This window comes from Neopelma chrysocephalum, unplaced genomic scaffold (genome assembly GCF_003984885.1).
Source record: "Neopelma chrysocephalum unplaced genomic scaffold, ASM398488v2 Primary Assembly neopelma1_147, whole genome shotgun sequence".
Taxonomy (NCBI): domain Eukaryota; kingdom Metazoa; phylum Chordata; class Aves; order Passeriformes; family Pipridae; genus Neopelma; species Neopelma chrysocephalum.
In genome coordinates this window covers 6,726,504-6,744,600 of record NW_020897809.1, presented here as the reverse complement: position 1 = coordinate 6,744,600, position 18,097 = coordinate 6,726,504, and the positions used below count along the sequence as shown (strand labels likewise).

The following is an 18,097-nucleotide window of genomic DNA, read 5'->3' as shown; positions in this document are numbered from 1 at the left end:
TATCTGCCAAGCCTGGCAGCCTCTCTTCCTGGCTCCGACACCAACTCTGGAGAGTCAGAGCTACCCTGCAGCACTGGAGATGAGCATCCCTTGGCCCTGTGCTGCTCAAGGACCACGAGTGCAATGCTGGCAAAACTTCCTCCAGCATAAACCATGAAGGAGCAGAGCAAGAGAGCTCCTTGCACATTTTCCATGTGGATGGGGTGTAATTCCCAAGCCACTACTGACTTGAGCAATTGCATTCTGCCTCCTTAAAAATTAAAAAACAACATGGCCCTTATTTTCTGGCCAGCCCTCACCACCAAGAGATCCGTCACTGTCATCACCCACCCTAGAGGTGGCTTTATTTTATTAGGGGCACAGAAATTCCTGCCAGAAAGAGGTAACATGCTCCAAGGGGTCTGATTTGGCTTGTGCTCAGCAAGCTGAGGGCTTGACTCATGATCCAGTCATGTCTTTCGCAGCTCAGCCTGTCAGCTGGAGAAGGACAGGGACAGAAAATACTGCCTGGATCCCCTGGGGGAGGGCGGCACTCTCCAACCCATCCCATACAAAAGTAGAAGCACCCCCATCATGGCACACATCCTTCCACCCCACAAGAGCCACACGTCTGCAGGACCCAGAGAGCACCTTGAGATCCACCTGCTCACAGGAACTGGCCACCAGGTAGCAAACCCAGGACTCTCCAAGCTTAGAACTACCTCCAAAATGCAGGGGGGCAGAGACCCCTCCCCAAACCCAGGGGACATGGCATTGGTGAGCCAGGAGTGCGGGAGGAAGCAGCGAACAACTCCGCTGCCGGAGCCAGCAGCTGCGCGACCCAACAGGCAGCAGTGTAACGATTTCATCATTTTCCAGCAAAATTGAATTAGTTCAAAGCCAAAATCTGATTTGCAGGCCCAGCGCTCTTGACAGCAAACCCTTTACTTTGTCAGGCAGCTGTTAGCTGTCTCCTCCAGAGCTGCGGAGAGGACAGTGGGAGACAAGGCAGGGCTGCTCCACAGGGACCCCCTGCCCACCTGCCTGCACCCAAAACCCTGCTTGAGCAGGGCTGGGGGCTTGGTGATGGGTGCCAAGCACCAGCAATGGGGCTTGGGGGAGGTGGGCAATAGCAGGTGTGTCAGGACTTCCACCAGACCCTCCCAAACACACACACTGGTACCCTAAAACCTGCCTCAGCCAGGTATCTGACCCTGCCTGGGGGCTACACAGCCCAGCCTGGTGATACCCAGTGTATGACCTCCCCGTTACCTGGAGTTGTAGCCTCCAGCAACCACTGCTAGTTTATAACACTGCCTGGGAAAAAAATCCAGTAACAGTAACAGTTCAACTAGAAAACAAACTCGGAAAGCCAAGCAGGGAGGTCCCCTGCCCCCCACGGCTCATAAGTCCCACAGAGCAGCTGAGCCACCAGCAGGGACTAGAGGTGCCCAGGTGAGCACCAGGCAGGAAGACACCTCTCTGGGGACAGAGGAAAGTGCTTCCTCAGGTGGGAATCACTGCTCTAGGATACCAACACTCACCTCCTGTGCCTCTGGATGACAGTTTGCAGTGGCCACTCTCAAAACTCACCTCTCTGACAGCGCATTGTGCTCTCTGTCCTCTTCTCCAGCACCTCATGGAGAGGATGTGGTCCCTACATGCTGAACATGTGGTCAACTTCTGCTGGGACTGCCAACCTCTCCACCACCCTCCATCAGGTCTGCACTCTCTGTCCCCCAAATCCTATTGCCTCCAATACCTTCTGCTTGGCAAGCCCCAGGTGACATGACGCTCAAAATTCCACATGTGCCACCTGCAAGGGACTCCACAGTGGAGCTGCAGTAGATGCCCTGAGGACTGAGCATTCCACCCTCCCAGCCCAACTGACTCTCACTCCCCAAATCCACAGGGAAGGGACACCTGCTGAAGCAGGCACCTGCATCGGCATGAGGCCCCTTGCTTGGGAGTCTTCACAGGCACTGAATTCAGCCCAAATCCAGACGGCTGCCCCATCATGAAGCTGTGATCTCCACAAGGAATTCTACCAGGCAAAAGGAGCGCCTTGCTCCAATGACCCCAGTCCTCCCACTGGGAAAACACAGCTCAGGTCAGGTCACTGTGAAGGGTCCAGCCAGAGAGCACCACCAGGAACCAGAAACAGTTCGGCTTGACTAGCGACAAGCAGGGACTTACCGAGTTGATGCAGCCCAGCTCCTTATTCAAGAGCCAGGGCAGTGAGAGTTTCCCTTCCCCTCTGTAGCACGACTGGATACGCTCCTTGATCTTATCCTTGATCTTCTTCAACGTGAAGAGGCAGAGCACAGACTCCTTGGGAGGCTTAACCCTGTTTTTCTGGCCCTGGGAGAAGATGGTGAAGAGGATATCCTCCTGCTCTGAGATGCCCAGGTATTTGGCCAAAGCCTTGCCAGGCTTGGTCAGATAGGCGTCCTGGATCAGGCGGTACTCGATGCCGTCCTGCACGCAGCCGATGGGGAACTCCACGTAGGAGTAGAACTTGGGATCGTCCACGCAGAGGCGGACGATCTTGGAGGTGAAAAACTGCTCCCCAGTGGAGTCGGGAGAAGTGAGCTGGGTGTCCAGCTGCAGGGTCAGGTAGTAAACAAACTGCTCACTGCTGAAGCTGTAGATGTAGTAGATGTCAAAGGTGGGGAACTTGGAGAGTGTATCCGAGGGGATTTTGAGCTGCGAGGAGACAAACTCATCCTGGTAGACAAAGCCAAACATCTCCGCGTTCTCCTCATTGGCCATCAGCTTGCGGCTGGAGAGGGTGGGGAAGTACTCTGACTTCCCATCAATAGGCGTCCCAATGAAGAGCTTGTTCTGCCCATTCAGCACCTCGATGATGACCCCAGACATGGTGCCCGACTCGTTGACGCTGGAGAGGTAGTGCTCCTTGCGGTGGTGGGGCTCACCCAACTTGAAGAGGTCGTCCAGCCGCAGGAACTGGCAAATACCCTGGGAGGCACTGCCGCAGGCGATCAGCCGATTCCCCGAGTAGTCCACCAGCAGCAGTTTGTTCACATTGTTGGTGGTAACCAGCCCATGTGGGCAGGACTGAACGCTGGGCGGAGGGTAACACTTCTCATTGTCCTCCACAGGCCCCGTCACATGGGTCCTCAGGAGCGTGAGGTTATTGGAGAGCTTGTAGATCCGATTGACAGCCCCCACGTAGACCTCCCCGGTTTTGTTGTGGACCACCAAGTGCGTCAAGCTCCAGTCTGTAACCGGGAAAGTCCTAAAGGGAGACTTGGGGCTGCCTTCCGCCAGCGGTAGCCAGGTGCTCCCCAAGAGCAGCAAGGTCCAAACGTGGATGGACAAGTGGTGCTTGAGCCAAATGAGCCACATTGCAGCAGCCTCACATCCAGCCAAGGCCATACCCAAACCCAGCCACAAAATAAATAGAAACAAACCCAAACTAAAGGGATGAGGGAGGGAGGAGGAGCTAACAGGACACAGTCTCCTCTGCTTCTGCTGCGCTTGGCATTCAGGGCATCGTGGGCACGGCCAGTCCGGTCAGCCCTAGAGGGAGAAAGACAAGAAAAGTAGGGTTAGGAGGCTTTCCTGCACAGTGTCAAGCCTGTTCCACCCCACCCAGCAAAGACTCTGATGCTTCACACTTTTCTAGCAGGCAGCCTACCAAAACATCTCCCACCACCTCCTGCTCCAGAAAGACACATCCCCAGTGCAGGGACAAAGGAAACCTGCATGATGCCAAGGACAACCCTGCCTAGTCACACACCACTGTGCGCAGCACGTCTCAACCAAGGAGCTGCCATGCACTTGGTATCACCAATTCAGACTCAACCATCAGCCCCACCAGCCAGCATAGCCCCTCTAATGGGGGTCACTCTACCCTCGCCCCCACCCAAAACCCCTTGTGAAGAGCAGCAGCTGCTTGAGCATGCCAGCAGCCAATGCCTGCTGATGTGCTCCGGTACACCTACCACATACAAACACCCCAGTGGGGCACAGCTGGCCCTGACCCGCTTTTAAGACCACCACCAGCACTAAGGTGTTAGCCAGGGATGGCTGCTAACAAGCCTCGGGAGGAGCTCCTGGCCTGCTGCCTCTGCCCCACACCACCACAGAGCTGGGAGCAGATGAAAAATCCCAGTTAGCAGCAAGCACAACCCAAGCCCCTGCACAAAGGAGGATCTCAAAAGCACCTTTTAAAGGAGCTGAGAGAGGAGAGAGCCCTGGCATGCTGCCCACCATCCCTGCCACCTGCTTGCCTGACAAACCCCAGGAGGGCCACGGGCAGGAGGGATTGGAGGGAGCAAGCAGGCACAGCAAGGAGAAGCACGTCCCTCTGGCATTTCTGTGCATTACGAAACACAGGGCCAGCCATCAGGCAGTTGGCTTGAGAGGCTCCAGAGGAATGAGGGGGCACATGCAGGGAGGATGGAGAGCTCTGCCTCCTGCTGTGCCACAGCTGGGGCTCACCAACGTGGAGCAGAAAAGCAGCAGGGAGCCAACCAAACATCCCAAACCAATGTGACCTTTGCATCCCAGCAGTGGGGAGGAGATGGCCGCAGGAAGCCAACACACAGCTCTGCTCTCCCCAGCCCCTTCTTTACAGCCCCACCCTGTCTTCTCCATCCACTTTCCCTGCACAGGCAGAAGTACCCCTGGACTAACATGGGGTTGTGCAAACCCCTGTGCCAGCACACAGCCCATCCTACCATCTCAACCCATCCACCCAGGGTGGGACCATTGTTCCCAAGGTCCGTGGACAGAACACCAGCTCAGTTCCCCAGCCACTGCAGATAAGCCGCTGCAAAAGGGAGTGGAGAAGGAAAGCCTCCCTCTCTCCTCCCTCTCCTTATCATCCATCTCTGACTCAGCCCAGGATAACCTTCGGGAGGATCCCCAGCAGGGAGTGGCACAGGTAGGAAATATGGCCTGCAGTGACTGGCAGCTCTGCCAGCATCCCAGACCGGGCAGGGAAGGTGTCAGAGGGCAGCCAGCTGCACACACCGGTACCAGCAGGGCTGCTTTGGGCTGATTGGCTGCCCCAGTTTCGGCAGTCTGCTCTTGGCAGGGCTGTGGGACCCACCAGCCAGGCCACACGCAAACCCTGAGGGGCTGCATCATCAGCGGGCCAGCAGCTGGGCCATACAGATACCCCAACATCCCAAACAGCATCCTTCAATTCTGCTGCTCCCTTCTCAAGACACATAGCCAGACATGGAGAGGTCTTAGAGAAGGGAGAGCCTTTTTTTGCCCCTTTTCCTGCTCCCAACAAACGTGAGACCCCCAGGACAAGCCCAGCCTTGGCCACCCCTGCAGCTCTTCCAGCTACACTGGGCCCGCAACACTTTAGCAAAGCTTCCACATCACTTCCAAACCCCCTTGGCAGATCTGCCATCTCCACCAGCTCTCCTCTGCCCATACACTCCCCACTCTGCTCCCTTTCACACTCCAACACATCCACCTCCAAGGTAACAGCCTCAAGGGATGTTTGGATAACAGCAAATGAGCAACACTGAGACCAAAGCCAGGTGCCACAAAGCTCCTGTAGCCACAAGGCTACAGAGACAATCAAAGCACCAGCCCTGGAAATCATCCCCATGGTCCTAATCCCCCATTCCTAACAACTTGTCCAACACTGGGAGCCTCCCAACAAAGAGCAGGTAGTCACAACACCTCCAGGGCAAGACGTGCTCCCAGAGGACACCCACACTGCCCAGTATCTTCATTTTTCTGAGCTTGTTCATAAGAGCATAACCAGGAGCACCCCAGATCAGAGCTTATTAGCCCCAAACCACCCCGAGGTGTGGGACCAAGCGGTGCTGTCAGCACAAACCCACTGGTTAGCTCAGTAAGCCACCAGCCCAGCAGCGGTTTCTTGACAGAAGGAACTGCCAGAGGGCAGTTTCCCACCCCAAGAAACTGGCACAGCTCTCAACAAGCCATTGCTCCCGTGTGCTGAGCCCCTCCAGGAACAGTATGTGCAGCTGCCTGTCAGGGAGATCACCACCAACAGCAAACTCACACCGCAGAGAGAAGGAGCAGGGAAGGCAGTGGAGCTGACAGTGGGAGATTGGTGCAGTGTGGGGATGCCAGCTGGAGCATCATCCTGCCACGGTGAGAGAGCAGGACAGGGAACTTGCTTTCTTGGTGCATTTCTATGATTCATTGCTTCTATTTTAGGAAGTGGGTGAGAGAACTAGAGGTCGAGCTGCTGCCACAAAGCAGGGCTAGAAAGCCCAACAGGAGATTCCCAAATTAATGTAGGGAACTGCAACTCAGAAGCTGGAACGAGAGCAAAGTGAGGCAGAGCTGGGGCGAGCCGAGAGATGACACTCTGCAGAGCTCCTCTGAGATTTCTGCTCCTAAATATACTACAGCAGCAACATCTCGTCCTAGTGACCTGACACCAGTGGTGGTTTTGTCCAGTCCTGCTTAAAACCATCAGCAGCAATTATTGAAAATAAAACTGTACGAATTTGCACCCAAAAGTTTGTCTGCTTTCTTTGAGATTCAATTATATGGGTTCCTGAAATTTGGATCAAATTAAAGCAAGGCTCAAACCCACCATGGTGGAGACAGCAGGGAGCCCTGCACCAGACCATGGGCGTCTGCACAGCCCCAGCTCCCTGCCAGCTGGAGCAGCGGCCAAAGGGCATTTCCCTGCTGCCACACAGCCTCCAAGTCCCATGGGGAGGTCACGGTACAGTTAATGGCAGGGCAGCTCCTCTGCTGGCACGCTCTTGAGACCACACAGCACCCAAATCCCCAGGGGCTGCACTCAAGCAGCACCTTACCCCAGGGAGGACACAGCCTAGGGCCATGACAGGAGTGCCACCGGGAAGCGAGACCTGCACCACACACACCTCCACTGCAGTCCAAAGGCACAGAAAACCCCGGGCGGGCAGACACCCTGGAGCCGAGCCCTGCCCTGAAACAGGCTGCAATAAAATAATACACCCAGCCCAGATGCATGCGTGCCAACCAGGAAGGTAGGACCAAAAATACACCCTGCTAGGCTGCCTGGGCAGCAAGTGATGCAGCACAAAGCATCCTGCAGGGCCGAGCATCTGCAGGGCTCACCCCACAGCGGGGCCACACTGCCGGTGAGACAGCACCGCAGGCTCGTGTTTTGTTTTCCATGCACACACACACACACACATATATACACACACATATATTTATAACAGGAAACCTGCCGTCAGAAACAAAGCCAGCACAAGAGCCCAATCTGCCCCAGCCCCTTTCATTCCACACTGCAAAGGACATTTGCTCACGGTTTCACCTCGAAGTGGCCACGTTGAGATGGTCACAGCTGCTGCATGACTTGGATAAGGCTGCCCACCTCACTGCAGCCAACACTCACACGCCCCAGCTTCCAAAAAGCCTTTCAGCAACAAGCCATGGACATGCCCCACAGACACCTGTGCCCCAGTTGCTGGCTGCTGAAGAGGTGGCAAGGGGCAGCAGCGCTCATCCTCCAAGGGCGAGAGCTTCCTGGTCCTGCAGTATGCCCAAAACCTTGGGTTTGGGATGAGAGTTCATGCTTTGGGAAAATAATCATCACTTTTGATAGCACAAAGCAGGAGTACTGGGATGGAAAAAGTAACCTTAAAAGGCAAAGACTGGACAGAGCATTAAGGACCAGCTCTCCACTCATCCAGGCAGCAAGTCCAAAGTACTGACAATGCCGAGTCGTTGGCATTAGACTACAAAGCAGCAGCCCTCGTGGGAATACCCGGAGACAGCATTGAAAACATGCAGATGAGCACAGAGGTGCATTCACAGACCCACCTTGTCATCCCTGCTACTGTATCAGTAAGATCCCACGAGTTGGCTCCCTGAAAACCACCCCTAGAGCTTTACAGCCTTGCACTTTGCAAGGGAGGCTGGAAGAGAGAAGGCATGGGATTGAAAACCCCAGACCCCAAAACCGACCCCAGAAAGGGGCAATGGCATCTAATGGGCCTTTAGCTGTAATCTCTCCAAGGCACTTGCTGCTCTCAGCAATAAGAAACAGTCAAGAAGGGACCAACTTTGAGCTGCCAGTAATTAGCAAAGGGGAGAGAGGGGAGACTATCCAGGGGAGAGAATAGCCTGCAGGCCACGGGAGAGGCAGCCTCACCATACAGCTGGTGTATTTTTAGGTTCATCTGCCCGGGAAAAGCCTTGCAACAATGAGGAAAGCCTGGTGGTAGTGGAGTTAGAGCTGCACTACATATGCAATCTCTGCAACGGGGCTAAACTTTAACTCCTTCCTTCACCACTCACAGCCATTGAAAACTATTTATCTGGGGTCTCTCCTTAACCAGCAGTTAAATCATTATGAATCTTATCCCTGGCTCAAACCACACACTGATGAAATCAATGGCAGGCTTTGAAGCTGCCCCAAAGCTGCAGTCTCCATTGCTATCACTCAATCAGGAATATCTGTAGGATCTTCAGTTTCCCCCCACAGGCAGGGGCTGAGGACTCTGTCCTGCCCTGTCACTGCAGCGAATATGGGCACAGCAGCTTCTGCTCCTGCCCTGCAAGGATCTTCTGGGCAAGGAATTCAACCTCTTTCGTCTTGAGAAACACGACAAGCAGAAGGAGCCATCTACTGCCCAAGGGCTCATGAAGCTTGACCCTCAGCTGAAAGGATCATAAAAGAACAAGCAGTGAGGAAATTAAAGAGCATTTTTCAAGTGCACAATTCCCCTTCTCCAGTCCTCTGCAAGAAGTCACGTCAGACCAAGGAGAACAGCTCTGGAGCCACCACGTGCTCCTACCATCAAGAGACTGCATGCTGCCCAGCAGAGAGCCCTTCCAAAAAGCACTCACAAGCAGTTCCAATATGGAAATGCAGGCTGCCCACAACCACAATATCCCAAGGCAGAGAGGCACACAAGGATAGCCTCAGCAGGTCTTGCCAGGACTGCTTATCCCTGCCCCAGAAACCAGGCATCGCTGAGACCTTACACATATTTCCCAACTCCATCCAGCTATGATGAAAGTGAGAACCAATGGCTGTCCTCTGCCTTATTCCCACAACTCATTTGGGTACTACAGTTCATATAGAGACCCTATGAGGGCTGCTGAGGGGCTTTCCATATGCAGCCCACATGCTGGATGTGTACTTCCCAGGAGAGTGCACCCCACCCTTTCCTTGTGCTCCTGCAGCCAAGGGAGGAACATAAAGACCTGGATCAACTGATGCCTGGGATGGACATCAATGCACAACCCACAGGCGACCATCCGCACAAAACACAGCCTGCTGCCTCCCCATGCTGCTTCAGGAATTTTGTCCATCAGCATACACAGAGCAAAACACCTCATCCCAAATCCCTCTGTACCTCTCATCACGCTGCAGACCCCAATCCAAGGCACCGGGACACACATGGCACTGTGGCTTCCTACTATCAACACTCACTCAAGGCTTCAAACCCCAGACAGATGTGTTTTGCCACCTCAACCAGGACCAATTACCAACATTTTACCCCCTGCTTCAGTGCAAAGAAGTCCAGACCAAGTGCCCTGAAGGCCATCTTCCACTTTGGCTTTGGTCCACGCACTCCCAGACCCTGGTTCTCACATCCTATCAGTACACTGCCCCATATAAATGTCCAGAAAACAGCCCTGCTGGCAGAGATCACCATGGTCCAGTTAGACCTGCAGAGACCCAGAAGGTCACGTACAAGCCAGGTTTCCCAACAGCCAGCAGAGAACTTCAATGAGAAGTCCTCTCACCATCAGCATCCTTCCCTTTTCCGATTTCACTCCCTGTGGCATAACACATCACTTTTCGCTCCCAAACCTCCTGCTCCACATCCCTCACTGGGCCATGGAGCCACAAACACAAGCTGATGATCTTACCCTCCCCAGATCAACGCGCCTCTTCCAGCCCAGCTCTCCAAGCTGGGTTTTCCCCTCTCCAACACAAGCGCACAGCTCTGCATCTCCTACCTTGTGCAGACAAGGCCCTTGGGAGAGCTGCTCTTCCCCGGAATCTCAGTGGGAATCTGAAGAGCTCCTGCTTTGCACTGAAGCACTGCCACAGGAGCATTCCTGGTTGCTGGACACCCTCTGCTCCCTGTAAAGGGAGGTCATTCTGAGGCTGGTTTAATCCCTGCTGAGTTGAAATTCCCATGCTTCCGCCCGGCCCCGTGCTGACACCAGCATTCGTGCTGTCCTGTGGCAAGCTGAGCACAACTGCCGCCACAGTTAGTTCTGATTAAAACAGACCAAACAGACCACAAAACTTCTCCAATCGAGGTTTCCCAAGCCATATGTGCCTTTCCTTCCCCCCTCAACCTCCCGTCCTTCCCTCTCTGCCGTCCCACTCACGCTGCCCCAAGCACTACAGCTGGAAATGACTCAGGTCCTGGCTCTGCTTCCCCTGTGGAGATCCCAGCTCAGCACGGCCCCATGTTTTATTTGCCCAAGGTGGAGCTGACCCAGGAGAAGCGAGACAGGCAGAGAGCTAGCGCAGCCTCTCTTGGCAGGGGGACAGGAAGAGAAGAGGAAGAGCCCAAAAGTCCCCCCACAGCAACACCACTGCAGGGGAAACTGCCCCCAGAGTCCATCAGGGGCTTCATTCGCAGCACAGAGGGCAAAGGGTATCTGATACAAACAGGGAGGCACCAGGGCAGGGGCTGTGCCCGCACTCTGCTCTCCGATGGGCAGTGCCAGCACAACCCCCACCCTGGCACACCCCCACCCCACCGCCCACAGCAAGGGGGTCTCACCACCCAGCCTGGGCAGAGCACATGTCAAAGTGTGGATGCAGCTCAAGAGATGCTGGCTGGGAGGGAGAGCAGAGCAAGGTTGCTCCTCTCCCTGCAGATCCTGGTTGCAGCCCCAACCCACGCTGGACCCAGGTGTGCTGCTATCACCTGACACCGAGCACAAGGGGCTGAGACTCCAACAGGCACCAGCATAATGGATCTGCTCCTTCGGCACAAAACAGAGGAGGCAGCTGCCCACTTGTGCTGGGAGGACTGTCCAAGCCTAAAAAAAATCCACTTTCTGGTAATGAAGGCAGATGGATGGTGGCTCCAGCAAAGTGCCATCACCCCACAGAGGGCCAGGGGGCTATACAGGGCACACCCAGCAGGCCAAAAGATATCCCGCTCTGGTGTGAGCTGACACACTGCCCTGGCACGGTCGCATCCCTCCCTCCCACCTCTCGCCCACACAGGCACGAGGCTGTGCAGAGCAGGACCTCTCCCGCGTGTGCCGGCAGGCCCGCGGGCACCTCCGCCGAGCTGATAAGGAATAATAGCGGGCGGCGGTGGAAGCCGGGGCTGCTGGAAGCCAGGGCTGCTGGCGGCGTCACGGGGCTCAGCGGCGGCTCTCCTTCGGAAACAGCACTGCCTTCCTGCCTTCCTCCTCCCCCATTTCTTCCCGATGACATCAGCCTGAAAAACAGGTTCTTGACTTCAGCAGGGCTCATCAGGCAGATTCTGGTCCCGCCAGAGACGGGAGAGCCCCCCTTGACTCCAGAAAGGAAACAGCCATCCAGGAGCCGGACATGGAGATAAGCAGCAGTGGGCAGGCAGGGACTCTGCCAGCATGCCAACACTTCTAGGAATAAAAACCATGGAGAAGCAGATGCGGGTGGAGGGAGTGTGACACTGGGGAATAGATTTAAATGTTTTACAAAGGCCTCGGCAGCTGTAAGCTCGGGCTCATGCCCCATCTCTGACACTGCTCTGCTACAGGGCAGACAGACCCACCCAGCCCAAAACTCAAATCCCAGGGCCGACTCCTGGCTCCCTCCAGCTCCCAGAGCCCGACAGCAAGCCCTCAGGCTGGTCAAAATGACAAGACAGGACTTAACACTATCCAGTAAAGCCTTCCGAGGGCCACAGGTCTGGACGTGGACCAGCGGGGAACACGATTCTGCGAAACATCCTGCCCACCAGCCAAGGCTCCAAGATTATTTTTAAACTCCTCCTAAAATATTTTTGGGTTTTCCTCTTCCCCTGTTGAAACTAACAGTCTGCACAGGAAGAGCGAAGCAGCCGCCCGTACACAAAGCCCGGCCGCATGCACAAAGCAAACAATTTACTGCCATTATAATTACCTGCGATGTTATCGGCAGCTCTGACGGGGTCGGCATTCACAGAAGGAAATGTGCTTTTTCCACATCATGTCATCCAAAACGTGTGTGACCATCCTTCCTCCCACCCTGCCCAAAGGATCAGCTGCCAGAAGAACCCAGTTGTGCCAACACAATGTTAAAGCGGGGGAACAGCCCTTGGATGTGGGGCTACATCACGCAGGAAATTTCAACCCCTAACACAGGAATCTGCCTCTCCTCTTGCCAGGAATTTACTTCTGCAGGAGAGCCTGAGTATTTTGACATGCAAAGAGTTGTTTAACTAAGCACGTAAAGCAAAGGGACTCACAGGGCTCCTACAATGACACCAAGACTCGCCTGGATGGGTGTAGATCCTTAAAGGATCGGGCCCCAGACACACCTGACGCTACCCCAGAGGGGCTTGGAGCATTCCGGCTTCCCAATAATTGTGGGAAACCAGCCCTGCTCCTAACCCCTCACATGCTGGACCATAGCTCTGCTCCACCAAACTCCCAAGAAAACACAAATCGCTCAACATCTATCAGTTCAAAACACCCATGCAATTAGCAAGAACTTTTTTTTCTCCCTCCAGTATAATTATATATGTTTTAACGCAATTACCACCCTGTATTTTGTACATTAAACAGTAGGCAATCCAAGGAAGAGAGGGGCTTTTATTTTTCTTCGCTTCGCCTTTCTGAAAATAATAGTATGTCACAAAATAACTCCGGAAGAAGGGCTTATCTTTACCCAAAAAAGAGGGAGAGCAGAAGGAAAGTGGGAAGGGGGAAGGAGAAATCTCCCAAAGAGAAAGTGGGGATTGCAGTGCCCCTCCACGCTCCCCTAATCCTCTGGTCCCTACACATACCTACACCTGGAAACCGTCACGGATACCACAGACAGGACTCGGAAACAGCCTCAGCCTCTGTCCTCCACCGCAACAGAAAGGAAAACTGGATCAAACAAATGGTCGTGGTTACTCAAGCCGGGGTCATTAGCCGGATTAAAGCTCCCAAGCTCCGGCCAGCAGCACGGAGAGCAAAGTGCAGCTAAACTGCCCAAATTGGATTACCAACGCTCCTGGGTCTCTGTGCCAAGTTGGACAGCAGATTGCGGGACGTTCGAGATGGGCAGGCGGGCACTGAGCCCCAGGACTCATCCACAGGCTGCCAGTAAGGAGGAGGAGAAATTAGGAGGAGATAGTCCCTGCAGAGCAGATCACCCAGACCCATGCAGCCTGACCCTGGCACCCCTGGCATGTTGTCACCTCGGGCACTTTCTCCAGCAAAATCCCTCACAATCTCAGCTCAAGGAGCAAAGAGGATATTGCACCCTGGTTCACACCAGGCCCTGAGTTGACCCCAGCAATACAAAAATCTCCTTTGTGGTTCAGGCAGCTCACAAGGGTCTCAGCCCCCAAACACAGACCAGCACAGAACAGCCCACAGGGCAGAGGTAAATTTGTCCCCCATTACATCAAGACATCCCACACTGAGGGGATAGAGGAGTCACCCAAAATAGTCCACCTTGCACCACACAAGGCGACTTCAGAGGAGAAAGGAGCAAAAGTGTTCATGGAATGTGAGCCTGACAATCTGGATACGGAGCTTTTCTCCAGACTCGAACCTCTCAGCACACCAGCAACAAAAAGGTGTGCCAAGCCTTAGCTAAAGGGAAAATAAACTTTGAAATGTTTTTCATTCCGGTTTTTAAATGGTGGCTTCCCCTGGAACAAGGGCTGGAGGCAGCCACAGATGCGGAGTTCTCAGGGAAGCAAGGCAAACAAGGACACCTTCCCATGCCCAGCCACACTCTGATGAACCTGTGGGAAGATGTGTATTTTGGCTACACCACATGCCGAGTGTAGGGGAGAAGAGCCAGGACTGCCCATGCCTGGCACTGAAACCATCAAAACTTATTGGCTGGAGTTTTTTCCCCCATGATGGACAAGATGTTTGCTCAAACTTGACTTCCAAGTGTAGCTGGAGGACCATGTTGGAGTATCTCACACAGCTTCCATGCTGCATCCTGGGCAGGAATAAGAGGGGCATGACTGAGGCTGTGGGTCAGAGGCAGTGTCAGAATACACGTTCTCACCAAGTACCATATATTTGTAGTGGGATATTCCCTATAGCAATGACCAGGGCTCCAGACAGAGAAGCAGCTGGTTGTCTCCAGCCTAATGCCAAACCAGCCACCTCAGCACTGGATGGTGGGAAACCCTCCTCATTTTGCATGGAGCCACAGCACTCTGCACCTTGCTGGGAAAAGGGGCCCCGATACCTACTCAGGAGAGGTAAGGGGCTGTGGTCCATGCTGAATCGAGCTCTACATCAGCCATGATTCCCTGCCCTTGGCCCTTCCTCCACACACATGGCACACCACCAAGCCATTCATCAGTCAAACACTGGCCAGAAGTCCCCTGCCCACTGGTTTCTTCCATACAGCACACAACTACTTAAGGACACAACCTGGAAGAGACATTCATGGATCACAGCATCAAACCAAAATTCCAACACATACATCCCATCAGCCCAGGTCGATGCAAAATCCAAGCTTGCAGGCAGTGAGGATGGAATGGGAGTGACCCATGCCCACCCTCCCGTTGTTGCACACAGGGATGGCAGCACCTCTGCTATCCAGGCTCTTCCAAGGTTCCCCTTCCTTCTATGGAGCTGGAAGTGCCAAAACCCATGACTTACTCCTTCTTGCAAACACAACCTCTAAAGCACTGAAATACCCTACACAGAAAGGCGGTCTCACAACAAAGCTCCGTGGGACTCAGCAGAAGCCCGATGCTGCAGGCAAGGCTCTCCCCGGTTCGCAGGCAGCCGGCAGTGCCAGCACGGCAGCACCAAGCATTCCTGCTCCGAAATGCCCAGCTCAGGGCTGAGTCCGGCTCTCGACAGCACTTAGTGCTACAGCCAGGAGCAAGGCTGGCAGCAACAAAGGCCCTGACCCCCACTCGGCCTAGAAAATAAAACACGGACAAGTTCCCTTCTTTAAGTCCGATCCCAAGGCCGGATCCTTCCCTTTGTTCAGCAGATGTCAAACGCAGCGAACCCACCGAAATAAATGGCCCGGTGTGACACACCGGGGAGCAGGGCAGGGGCCAGCCCCGGCTGCTGCCGCCATGGAGGAGGGGAGGCAGCCCTGCCAGAACGCAGCAGCGCCGCTTTATTACCCTCTTCCATTTCGGCTGCGCAGAGCTCGGGCGAAACAGCGCTCGCCGGGAGTCGCCGACATGGCCCTCGGCCCCGTCTCCAACGGAGTTCAGAGGAGTTTGTTTCTCTCTCGCAGGGCATTGCCTCGCTCGGGGAGAGGGCTTTGTGTGACGGAGCACAAGGGCTCTGCTCCGCAGCTCCGTGCACAGCCTCAGCATGCACGAAGGCGGATGCCTCTGCTCTGCTCCAAATCCGATGCTTCTTTAAAAAAAAAAAATAAGCCAAGAGGGGAAAACTCTCACCGATGCCGCTATCACCGTGCTAACAAAAGCAACGTCGCCAAAAGTTTAATCTTCAGGGGTAGCAGCTGCAGAAAGCCCAGCCACCCAAGAGAGCAGGAGCCAGCCAGCCCCCGGCGCTGCGTCCCCGCAGACCCTCGGGAGCTGCGAGCGCATCCAGGCTTGCCGCTCTCGGAGGAACGGCAGCGGCAGCCAAAGCCGCGGGCGGATGGGAAGCACCAAATCACACACATGATCGGGTATTTCGAATCCAAACTTCCTTACCAGCCTTCCTTACGGCCCCGTGTCGCCACACCGCTGCCGGCACCGGCATCCACCGGCACCAGCAGATCGCACGGCAGCGAGCGGGTAGAAAAAAAAAACCTTCCCTCCTTGCAGCCACTTAAGAAATTATCCATGCATCCTCCCAGAGGCTTCTGCCCCACTGCTTTTCCTTGGCTTCTCCACCTTTCCGCCCTGTTCGGTCACCAGTGTCTTGAGAGAGAGACATCGAGTCACTCATTTTACCCACTGAGTATATACAAAAGACCCTGGGATTGTTCAGGAAGCAATTAGCCGCTGTTCAGAGGAAAATGGTGTTTTCAAATGGATAACCTTTGATGTAGTCAATAGCCTCAGCTCCTCTTTTTTTTTTTCCCTTTTTTTTCTTCTTGCAGTCGCACACAAAAGAAATGAAAAAATGAAAAATGAAAAGAAGAAATCCAGCAAAAGGCTGGTAATTCCCCCTGACACAGCTCTCGCTCAGCAAAAAGGGATTTTCTCGCAACTTGAAGGAAAAGCAGCTTCGGGAGGCAGCTCATCTGCCCAACTTTTCTCCCCTCCGCGTCCCGAAGCACACGAGAAGGATTATGAATATTCATCCCCCCGTTAGCAGGTTCTGCTTTTGTTTTGTCCTCCCCAAGCAGGAGGCAGGGGGGAGCTAACAAGTGAGGTTAATGCCTGTCTTTTCTCTCCCATCCGTCTCCTCTTTAACCAGTGACCTTCATGTTAAGCCCTGTTTACACACCAGCCCCCCTCCCCTGGCTCCCCCCACCCCGGCGCTCGGCCAGGGGCAGAAGGAAGAATTTTCCCGCAAGGAAGATAAGGAAGGAGAAGGGATTGCGGGATTTCGGGATTTATTTCAGCATGCCACAGAAATTTTGCAAATCCCTCCCCGATCGTACGCCGGAGCTGGCGTGCGTGTTCGCTGGGCATAAATGGGAAAGGGCTAAGGGACACCGAGCGCGCAGCCGGCTTTATTCGCCACCTTCCACGTTCATCCCGGCGGCGGGAGGCGCGCACCGGCGCGCAGCCCCGCACACAGGTACCGCAGCCTCCCACGCCTCGCTCGGAGGTGCCCAGCGCTGCGCTGCCAAACTACAGCGCGATCACAATAGTAACAATCATAATGAGGGTGACGGCGGCCATCCCACCCCATTCCATCATATCTCATCTCAGCTCGCAGGGCACCCTCGGTATCCCTTCCGCCGGTGGCTGGGGAACGGGGAGCGCGGAGGGAACGGCGGCGCTACGGGCTCCGGGGCGAGTCCAGCCCCGATGCCGCTCACCGCGCCCCGCCGGGATGCAGGGATGAGAAGCAGCAAGAATGCGTGAATGGATGTGGGGCAGCACGATGCGGGAACGGCAGCGGCGCTGAATGTGGGGCAGCGCGATGCGGAGATGGCAGCGGGGACACGGGGCTGTGCGGACACAGGGATGAGAGCGGGGATGTGGGGCAGCACGATGCGGGTTGCAGGGCAGGGAAGATGCGGAATCCGAGGCGGCGAGTCCGGGAAAGGCTGAGCCCCGCTCACGTCCCCAGCAGTGCCGGACCCGAGCGGGCGGCGGGGCCGGGGCAGCGAACCCCGCCGGGAGCCGGGGCGGGCGGGCTGCAGCGGGCAGGGAGGCGGCCGAGCCCCGCCGCTACACCGGGCAGGGAGGGACCCCCGGGACCCCGCGGTACCGCCCCAGCCCCACCAGCTTCGAGCAGGGAGGGGGCCCCCACTCCGTCCAGCCCGCACCTGCCCGGTCCCGGGCGCCCCGCCGCGGGACCCACGCGGGGCGTGGGGCGGGTAAAGAAAGAGACTCGGTCCCGGCGGGGTTTTTGTCCCCCGGCGGGAGGCGGCTCCCGGGGCCGCGGGGCGCAATGCGGGCTGGCCCCGGGAGGCAGCAGCGCGGCCCTGCCCGGCCCAGCCCAGCCCTGCCCGGCCCGGCCGCCGCGGCCCCTCCGCGCCCCCCGACGGGGCCGCCGTGCCCTGCCCGGGCCAGCGATGGCGAGATAAAGCCAAAATTTTTGGGGGGTGGCAATAAAAGCCAAATCCGCGTTATTTTTTCAACAAACCGACCGATCGGACGCAATCGCGCGCCGCGCCCGAAAGTTGCAACCCCGGTTTACTCACGGCTCCGGTCCCCGCTCGCCTCCGCCGTGCCAGCCATAATTGCATTCCACACCGAGCCGCCCGCCGGGCCGCCGCCGCCTTCTCCGCCGCCGCCGCCTCCTTCTCCTCCGTCCCCTCCTCCTCCTCCTCCTCCGCGCCCGCCTCCCCTCCCCACCGCCACCTCCGCCGCCGCCGCCCGGGGCTCCGCGCCCGCCTCGCTCGCGCCGCCGCCGCCGCCGC

At 55.9% G+C, this 18,097-nt stretch overlaps 1 protein-coding gene across 4 annotated transcripts in view; it reads right to left on the bottom strand.

Moving 5' to 3' along the window:
- The window catches only part of PLXNA1 (plexin A1), a 119,652-nt gene extending 101,649 nt beyond the window's left edge, over positions 1-18,003 (bottom strand). For 2 of the 4 annotated variants that reach the window (XM_027700473.1, XM_027700476.1), the window contains exons 1-2: positions 17,879-18,003; positions 2,176-3,522 (exon numbers count right to left, since the gene is read on the bottom strand). In XM_027700473.1, the coding sequence (XP_027556274.1) occupies positions 2,176-3,378 (1,203 nt within the window). In that variant the 5' untranslated portion in view covers positions 3,379-3,522; positions 17,879-18,003. Of the gene's footprint in view, positions 1-2,175; positions 3,523-12,905; positions 12,924-15,764; positions 16,127-17,878 lie in introns of those variants that run through there. The other 2 variants (XM_027700474.1, XM_027700475.1) reach the window with 2 other exon arrangements.
- Positions 18,004-18,097: the final 94 nt, after the last annotated feature.